Genomic DNA, 10,239 nt, shown 5'->3' with positions numbered 1-10,239 from the left:
AATAGAGAGTCTAAACACAGCCCAATTTTTAACATCTATTTTTGGGCTATACAAGGATCAAAATAGACGGTCTAAACATAGACCAATTTTCAATGTCTTTTTTTTGTGAGCTGAATTGAATTGACAAAAAAAGGTTTTGTCTATCACGTGAGCTATCTTCACGTGAGCTTTTTTCCCATGATTTAAGGCTGCATTCTGTTTTAAAACCCATGAAAATGAACCTGGCTCAGCTCACTTTCTCATCGCTTACATGTAAACAAATTCATGACACAATAAAGAAGCTTTAACATTTCTATAGTTGAATATGAATAAGTGCTGTAGTTGAACCACAATGGACAGTTGTGATAAATATTACACAAATTACTATTACAGCTAAAAGCATTCTGATTATTTTATCAGCAGAGGCGGTCCCAAGGGTGGCCCAGTGGGGCCCATGACTGATTTCCCCCAGAAAATAATAGGAGGTAGATATTACTGTATTTAAGAGACTGTGGCACTTTCATCTTCTAAACTATCGGGAAGGTAATGGTATTTTGTGAAACAAGACAACTTCAGCCATCTATTGGTACCAAACATTGTTGTTATAGCTTGTCAAGATGGGGACGAAATAACACGCTAATGTTAGGTTACATTTTGGCGAGGGAGCAACTGGCATGGCCATTTTCAAAGGGGTCCCTTTAACTCTCAAGATATCTGAATGAAAACATGTTCTATGGGTACCAACGAGTATACCAACCCTAAACTTGAGAAGGTATGCTCCCAGTAAATGTTTTGTCCTGAAGGGGGGGGTCCATCAAACCCTGGAGCCGCTGTATTCTTCCCATGTGAATGTTTAGCCAAACCATTATGTTTTTGTTTTTTTAAACCTAACCAAATACTTTTGTTGCACAATTAAATAAGTGTAAAAACAAGGCATTTTACTTACATCGTAAATGTATTTTGAAAAAGACTGTATGCATGTGATGAGCAGAAACTGTGTTACTGAAGTGTATTTTGAAAAGACACGATGCATGTGACAATCGTAAATTGACAAGCCATCCCCAAAGGTCAACAACATACATAGGAGGGTACCTTGCACATTACATCTAGGCATGTAGGTCTAACTGACAAAGTGATAGCATTTAAGGAGTTGGGATAAGAACGTGTTGACTATGAGCAGCATGAGTGCACTCCTTTCAGGTGAAGATTAGCCTGCAGCTTCATACATGAACTGTTCTGATTTACAAAGACACTCCTGACATCTCTCATTATGCCTACAATCCCAAACAGCAACAGTAAAGACAAATAACAAACCTCATATAGTTAACACTGGAAAACCCAACTGTGCCTGCAGGACAATAGATGTGTGAATATTTATGTAACACACTGACATGTTTTAAAGTGTAGCATGTGTTAATATATTACATTATAGTTTACTGGTTTACTTCAGCTGCAGCGTTAACCAAAAAGAGAGATTATGTGCGATAGGAAATTTTACATCAGACATGTATACAGTATTGAAGTATTTTTAAGAGTTTTAGACAGGCACATACTTTATAAAAATATATTTTCTGTCCTGGAGGAGCTCAGTAGCCATACATGACATACATACAGTAATAATGATACACGAAAGAGAGGTATCCTTATCTATTGTAAAGAGGGTTGTAGGCAATAGTTCAATTGAGGTCATAAATTACATTAAAATAAAATCTTGTCACTTAAATATGAATTCTGAGAGCAACCGGGGTCAGTTCCTTTAACCGTAAAAACCATGGAAGAAAACGGCCACACACAGGAGGATCAGGGCGTTGGCGTTGACAATGTTTCTCCATAGTGGCACTTCTGTGGTGTCTGTGAGCTTCTTCTGCAGCTCTGCCTGCTCCTCTTTGCTCAGCTTTGGGGCTTTTTTCTGCTCCAGGCCGCAGAAGCCCATCACCGCTTTCTTACACAAGCCTGGCTCCTCATCGGGCTCTGTGGCAGAAGAGATAAAGATGATGAAGAATGTCTGCATGTGTGGCTGCAGCTATACTGTATATATTTATATCATCTGTCTGCCGATTACCCGCTATGTCCATATCTTCTGACTTTGTGTCCTCAACCCAATCATCCTGTTCAAGATCCACCCTCTCCTCCGTACGGTTCCTCAGGCTCCAGCACAGGCGATATAACTAGACAAGCAACAGAACACAGGGGTCGAAACAAATTATTCATAAAGATGGTTATTGCAGTATCTTCCATTTATGTTTGGGAAATAAATTTTTTAGATGGTCTCATCTCACAGCGGTCACATACATGCTTGTCGTCGATGGGTTTTGTCATAAGAGAGATTCCCAGGATGAGGACACATGAGACAACAAAAAGGATGATGGAGAAGTAGAGGTAGTGGACTCCACATATGATGGTGGGACAGCTACTGGGGTTAACACAGCTGCCTGTCCCGTAAGCAAACTCTGCTATCATCCTGGACAGGCCGATAAGAAGGCCAATCATGAGGCCGTAAAATGCACCCTGTGGAAAGAAAAAAAAGGAGGAAAGCTGTCAGTATGCACATATAGTCTACAGCCATGCCAGCAGCTGTGTGGTGCTTTTAGCTATGATTGCATCAGATTCTGAGGAAATTAAAATGTGTACCAAATTTCATGACAATCCAACCAATAGCTTTTAAGACATTTCGCCCAAAACCACAAATGCCAACTTGCTGGTTGCTCTACAGGAAAAGCCAGAGGATCATCAAAACCAGTAGATGTGGCGTTGCTAGGTCTCAGATCTAAATATGTAGACTATATATTTAAAAAATAAGAATAGGCCTAATAATTTACAAAAACCATTTCAAAATAATATGTCATTCTGTTCAAACTTGTGCTTGAATAAATGGTACTTAGTTACGTTCTACCACTGTTGACAGAAATACATACATTTAAATATTTTTTCAACTCTAGTCAGTAAATTTATTTTTAGCAAATTAATTTTATTTAAGTATAAGTATTCTGTACTCAATACTTACTAACAATTACTAATATTTTCCCAATCACAAGTCATAATTAATGTGCAAAGTGAAAAAAAGAGTTTTTGAGGTTAAATAAGGTGCCAGAGTGTATAAAAAGAAAAAAAAAAAAATGCTCCCCCTGGACTCCCCAACTGAGGTCTAGGCTAAGCCCCCAATATCCTCAAATCCTAGAGATGCCCCTGGTCAGTAGGCACGTCTTTCTGGGGACCATGGCTGTCTACCATGGCAATCCATCTAATAGTTATAATTGTTAATAATAATAGTTCAAGTCTGGAGCAAGGTCGTGAACCAATCAACCAAACTAAAGAAATCCACATATCTTGTAATAGATTCTGTTGAGCCATAAAACCACCTAAGGAGTACATGGAGCATCCAGCAGACACATAAAACAAAGATCTGATAATAAATAATGCAGAGTGAAAGACGAGTCATAGCAAATATGATTGACAAGAAACCGCTGCAGGAGGAAGCTGGAGAAATGAGTACTAGAATAAGTGAGTTATCGGATGTAAAATCCTCTTCACTGGCCTGTGTGACCAGCGACTGTATGACTCTTCTGATGCCTCACACAGATCAGCTGATAAAGTGCATGACTAATTGTCTTGTCTAGGGTTAATGTGGCGATGATGATAGTAGAAACCATATCAGGGGGTCTATGTTCACGCCACCTTTTAAAAGCATGTTTTCTGACCCAAGCCCCACTTCCTTAGACCACATAATACATGGTTATTCAACTGCTTTAAGGTCAGAAAACACCCGATTACACAAGAAATGTGAGGAAGCAATAAAAAGGAAGACCTTTGGCCTGTAATTACTTGAGATGTTTATAATGGACTGCATTTGAGCATAAACACCAGCCTTTATATCCTCACTAGAGGCTCTGTGGATGATAACCTCTGATGGTGTGATCGTTAACCCACCACTTTAGTCCAGACAGAAATACCTCAGTAACTAATAAATGGAGTGTGATCACATGCATCGTCATCAGGTTCACAATGGAGGTTTTGAGTGAAATGTCTATTGTATGCCATATAATTAAGTGAACACATGTCCCCCTTAGGGTGAATTGTGATCCGTTTGGAGATCTGGAAAGCTTTTCAGCTGAAGCTGTCATCATGTCAAAATTTCATTTTGTCTGCTAACTCGCTTTCCATCATCTAACATTTGACCTGCTTAAGGTCAGCGAGTTGGCATTGTCATCATGAGCATGTTGGCAATCTGAGTGGCCTGAGAGGCCAAGTTTTCATATTCAGGTACTCAGATTAAATCAATACGAAGTCTAGTATTCTAAAAAAAGAAAAAGAAAATATAAAGTAAGAATAGGGATTGAAATAAACACCCGAGCAAAAAAACAGTTAGCCAGCATTTCTGCGCTGCACAGACTCCATAAGCCATTAATTTTGTCTATCTTTAAATACTTAAATACACAACTCTTATGCCTTTTTGCCATTTAGCATGTCAAATTAGATTGAGGCTGCGGCTGTGCAGATATTATTGCTGTATAGATATATCTGTGCAGAAAGTCTTCCTGTAGACAGCAGTTAGCCCGCATCATTGTGTTCAGTCCCAAAAAAAGTAAACTTTTAATAAACAACAGGGTCAGTTTTCGAGTACTCATGCTCATCACCCCCAAAACCCCTTTGTATAACCTGACAAAGCTGACAGCGTATTTGTAGACTTCTTGTTTATGTGGAACAGGCAGTGTGCTGCAATGGAGTGAAATGTTGAAATGAACTGAAATGTGTAAATAAAGAAATTACTTGACATAAAAACTCACAGGCTCATTTACACGTTTGCAGAAGATGGCAAGCATGAAGACAGCTGCAACAGGTGGTGTGAGGTAGCTGGTGATGGACTGGATGTAGTCAAAGAGCTGACCGCTCTGGGCAGACTGCACCACAGGGATCCATGCTATGCTCACACCAATCAAGGCCAAGATAAACAGTCTATAAACAGTCAAAGATAGTGGCATTAAGGCAGGCAGGAATTCTCTCATTGTCAGAAACCCTGTCAAATTTAACGCAATTGTGTTTTACCTGCCAGCAATCATGAGTTCCCTTTCACTGGCTGTGCGGCGAATCTTAGTGTAGATGTCCATTGTGAAGAGAGTACTGGCGCTGTTGAAGATGGACGTGAGTGAACTCATCAGAGAGGCCAGCATCACTGACAGCATGAGACCTCGCAGACCTGAAACACATAGAATAACAGATTGAAATGGGGGAAAATAACTAGTCAAAAAAGTTGACGTTTTACAAGAACTTTAGCCACTAACCATTGGGCATGAGGTCCACCACCAGTTTGGGATAAGCAATGTTGGTGCAGCCCACACTGGCACCGCAGATTGTTTCACATTCCTCTGGCACCACACAAGCCACCTCATCTAGAACAAAATGAGTAAGATCAGCAGAATGTTCACAAATATTTATAACCACCATAAGCTACAATACTGCCCTGCTCTCAGCCACTGAGCTTGCTTCAGCCAACATCAGTCACATTATAAACTTGGCACAACATACTCACTGGGATAGAGGATCCTACTGATCATCCCTGGGAAAACCATGAGGAACATGGGCAGCAGCTTCAGGTACCCACACAAGATGCAGCCTGCCTTAACATGAGATAAATTCTTGGCTGAGAGGCAACGCTGGACAATCACCTGCAGATGAGATGAGAAAAGATCAGTGGTGCAATTTAAATTTAAATGTATTTGAAAAACATCCCGTTCTCTCTATTTCATTTGCTACACTTTAAGGGACAGTTTACCCCAAAATCAAAATGACATGTTTTTCCTCTTACCTGTAGCACTATTTAACAGTCTAGATAATTTTGATGTGAGTTGTGTGAGTGTTGGAGAAATCAGCTGTAGAGATATCCTCCTTGCCCTAGTTGGCAATTTGCTTGTGGTGCTCTAAGTGCCAAAAAATACATTTGGAAAAAATCAACAGCAATGCCCCTTTCCAGTAATCATGACCCGGTTACTCGACATAATCCATAGACCCTGTTGTGAGCAGTTTCACGTAGGAACTATTTTATTTCCCCTGAACTACACCTGCCAACCGTAACACATCGCAGAAGCAAGAGTGCATCTACTTCTAGCTCACCAGGCACCACTGAGCTAGCTAAAGTTACAGCTCAGCCAGGGAGGATGCCATTAATGTTTACAATTTACGCTGTCACAAGCATGAGCCTCTCATCCATGAGTAGATGCATGCTTCTGCACAGTGATTTGGTTCACAGGTTCAAAAATAGCACTACAGATAAGAGGAAAAATATGTATTTTTGATTTTGGGGGGAACTGCTGCTTTAAGCCAAAGAAGCCAAACGGATACTTGCTGGTAAGTATTCTCCACTGTTAACTAAGCAGGGATACAGACTATAACGTGTTTATCTTTGTGCTGGATGTCAACATCTCAACTAGCATCTTGACTGAGATCCAGCAACAGCCTGCTCGTTAATCTTATCTCAGTGTCTGCAAGTGCATTACGGTCTAACCAAAAGCTCCTCTTATAGCAGGCTACCTCAGACCGCTTGAGTGAGTCTGGCAAAAACAGGTGGATAAAGGCACATAAATGTGTCAACAAATGTGTGCGTGTGTGTGTTTGCCACCATTTTGCTTGACGGACCTGATCAGAGCACCAGTACCAGGTGGCCTGAATGGTGAGTCCAAACACAAGGCCAGGCCATGGCAGGTCCCCTGTAATGGCGTCCCTAAAAAGATGGAAAGAGTCGCTCCGAGGTTCATAGCAGCTTGCATTGATGTTAGTTGTCAAAGAGGGGATGGCTTCCATGTAGCGCTGCTGGAAACTTTCATAACCTCCCACCTCGTGGAAAGCTGAAGACGTGTTAGAGTGAGAATAACTTGCAGTTATTTTCTTAGTCTTTATCACAATGAATAATAAAAAAGTACAGGGACAAAAAATTTAAAATACTGTATTACCAAAGCCCATAAGGATGAATGATCCAACAATCATGATGATGGTCTGTAACGTGTCTGTGTAGATCACTGCAGCCAGTCCACCTGACAAAATGTGTGACGTTACCAATCTATACATTTTGCATTCAAAAACAATACAATTTATCACCTCTAATGTATACTTTTTGGAGAGAATAAAATCAAATGTTTTTACAGAATCCAATTCAGTGTTTAGGAGTGTTATGTAAGAGGCTTTGTAAAGGTAAAGTTCAGGTGTGCATTACAAAACAGCAACAGAAGGCCATTTCCTGCTTATCACAGTCCACAGGTAATCAACCACAATAACACACCACTGATAAATCAGCTGGGAGGAGAGAGAGAGAGCGAGAGCGAGAGCGAGAGTGTGTGTGAGTGTGTGTGTACGTCTCCACATATGGAACTAAGAGGACTTTACCCCAAGTCATGATGCAATCCATCCTGTAAACTGGATGACTGCATGACTGATCTGTGAGGTAGTGGGTGCATCCTCACAGGACTGACCTGTGACAGTGTACAGCGCAGTAATCAATAGCAGTATGACAACAGCAACGTAGATGTTCAAGCCGAGAGCCTGGTTGATAAAAATGGCGCCAGAGAACATGTCTGCCTGAGTGGAGAGGAGAAAACACATCATTGCAATCAATACTGGTTCAATGTTGACGCAGACGACATCACTGAGGGGTAACGTGGAGACTTACTGAGATCTTGGTGAAAACATACAGGAAGAGAGACAGCACAGAGAGATAGATGCGAATACGCTGTCCTCCAAACCTCTTCTTCAGGTACTCAGGCATAGTGACCACCTACACACATCCATAATAAATTAGATTTATATTTGTGTTTGTTTAACTATTTTTTGCTTGTCGATGTTCTTTTTTTCCCCCATTCAAACACATTCCAACAAACCTGTTTTAATAAATAAGTACATTTTAAACAGCATTGCTGATTTTGTAAAATGTAAGGTACTATAACTCTGGCATTAAATTTGGTGAAGAACGCATTATGAAGTCTTGAAACTGAAAGTGTAGAACTTCGGGACTTCAGTGCAAAGACTTTAGACGTACTCCTTAGTTGCAAAACAATGACTTGGTCCCACCTCTGGATATAAGTTTACATTGGATATGAATGCATATTTGGATAGAGGAAATTAATGTATAAAGAGTAAGGTGTGTTATGTGTGCAGCAAGTGAGTTGTGTTTACCCCAGCTTTGATATAAATAGGCACAAAGAGCCATCCCAGAATGACGACCACTATAAGAGCCTGAAACACACAAACATACAAAGACACAATCAATAAATGATAAATCCCAATATTTAATCAAAATGTTCCCAATTACAATAAAATGAACTTCTGCTGTCGTTCTGTTTCCTTCCATCCTCTGCAGGCTGAAACTCACCATATCATCTACATTTTTAAACTCATCTGACCTGAGATAAAATGAGATGAAATTTGTGTAATAAGTGAATATAGTGTTATTACTCACATTCCATTCAAATCCACCAATAGCAATTCCTGCAGCTGCAGCAGTCCCGGCCAGACCCACAAAGTGGCCGCTGCCAATGTTGCTGGCAAACAATGACGCGCCGATCTGCAGAGTGCATAGACATAGATATACTTATAAATAATATGCATGAGCAATTTCCAGAATTCTCACAACTTTTATTGAGTACATTTAATTATGAGAACAGATATCAATACTGAACAGCTATCAAAGAATAGAAATTACATTGATTCCAGCTAACTGTGCTTTTATTGAATGCCATCTAGCAGATAAGAAAAAGATGATTTACACACCTAATTAACCTAATAATACCTCAACTGGGACACACTGCATCATATTTATACCAGCACAAAACAATAAAAATTTGTTATACACCTCAAGACAGAGCTTAATTTCAATAAGCGTAAAAGTGACTCAGTCGTATTCTTAGCAATAAGATACCCACTGGCCACCACACCATACTCCTCCCCGCCAGGAAGAAGCCACCGACAGTGGATCGGTTGGTGCGGACCATAGCCTGCAACAGGAGAAGGGCACATTTTTAGAAAATCCATAAATGCATTTGTGCAAAACAGCAACAGACACTTTATTTGAACTGTCAGTCCTGATTTGTGAATGATTACATTTTTGTATGATATACTGCTGCTCTAAGAGTGACTGACGGATGCCACAAAATGACTGCATACAACTCAAAATCACAGTAACATTACTCCTCATAAATTTAGCTAACTATGTGCATTGACAGTACTTTGATCTGCTATAAAATATTGTGAATTGGGTTGAGTAAGATGCTGTGATTGCGCAATGTGAGTCCAACCAATTACATATAATTTACTCCAAAGTGACTGTTGTAAATGTGCGAAAAAGGCTTTATTAAAGAAAAAAGTTGATATTCACTGGATATATTCATGATATAATAATAATAACAACAATAATGGAATTATTACATTTTCCCTTGTGGCTTAATACACACAGGCGTTTTCTTATTCTTAGATTGAAGAGAAACAAACTCTCACAAATTTAAAGCTGGAAAGGAGTTAACTATTCACAGGACAGAAGGATTCAACAAATGGTCAACTGGGAGACTGAGCAACTCACCCATACTCCGACAGCCAAGACAACCAAAAAGTAGATTACAATAACGGCGATATCTGCCGGGTTGTTCAGAGCCACGGTATTTGTGCCATTTCTTGCATTGCTCCTTATGAAGGAGAATCCAAAATAATCCTGAGACATTTTACTCAGAGGGTGAACAGAGAACAGGAGTGTCGCTCCTCTGCGACTGAAGCACCTGCACAGACACTTATGTACCTTTGGGTGAGGTGTGCTTGTGTGAGAGGGAGTGTGGGAAAGACAGGGGGGCTGGGAGGGGGAGAGTGTGTTTGTCTAATGAATTAGCAGATATTGTGTTTGTTTTAAAGTGTATCTGGATGAACAAATAAACTTTGCTGATACAGGTTTGTGAAAATGAATGTGTTAAAATGTGTAAACTTTTATCAGATGAAAAAAATGTTGTTAATCATCAACCAACAAGGAAATACCGCAAGTAAACAGGTGTTCCTTTAAAACAAAGGACTGACTGAAGAAGTACTACAGCTAAATCCAACTAAAGTCGAACACACACACATGAATTTAGGGTTTTTACTGGTAGAAGAGGATTTCCCAACAGTGATGCTGCTGCTTTTAAATAATTAAAAGATACATCAACTTCCTCAACCACTGTTTCCTCCTGAAAAATATAGTTTGAGAGTCAGATGTCATTTTTGGCCAGATGGTACAAATGTCTAACTGTAAATATT

General features: G+C 39.8%; 1 protein-coding gene across 1 annotated transcript; it reads right to left on the bottom strand.

Moving 5' to 3' along the window:
• Positions 1-973: 973 nt before the first annotated feature.
• On the bottom strand, positions 974-9,676 carry slc5a1 (solute carrier family 5 member 1). Its single transcript, XM_042509051.1, has 15 exons — positions 9,539-9,676; positions 8,886-8,957; positions 8,423-8,527; positions 8,140-8,199; positions 7,637-7,741; positions 7,440-7,545; positions 6,924-7,004; positions 6,610-6,818; positions 5,507-5,642; positions 5,259-5,366; positions 5,023-5,173; positions 4,764-4,932; positions 2,272-2,487; positions 2,042-2,147; positions 974-1,950 (listed from the first exon to the last, which is right to left on the bottom strand). The coding sequence occupies exons 1-15, from the start codon at positions 9,674-9,676 to the stop codon at positions 1,736-1,738; spliced, it is 1,977 nt and encodes a 658-aa protein (XP_042364985.1). The 3' UTR covers positions 974-1,735.
• Positions 9,677-10,239: the final 563 nt, after the last annotated feature.

The sequence above is a fragment of the Plectropomus leopardus genome, chromosome 20, assembly GCF_008729295.1.
Source record: "Plectropomus leopardus isolate mb chromosome 20, YSFRI_Pleo_2.0, whole genome shotgun sequence".
NCBI classification, from domain to species: Eukaryota; Metazoa; Chordata; class Actinopteri; order Perciformes; family Serranidae; genus Plectropomus; species Plectropomus leopardus.
The sequence above is the reverse complement of the archived record's forward strand: the minus strand, read 5'-3'. Positions and strand labels throughout refer to the sequence as shown.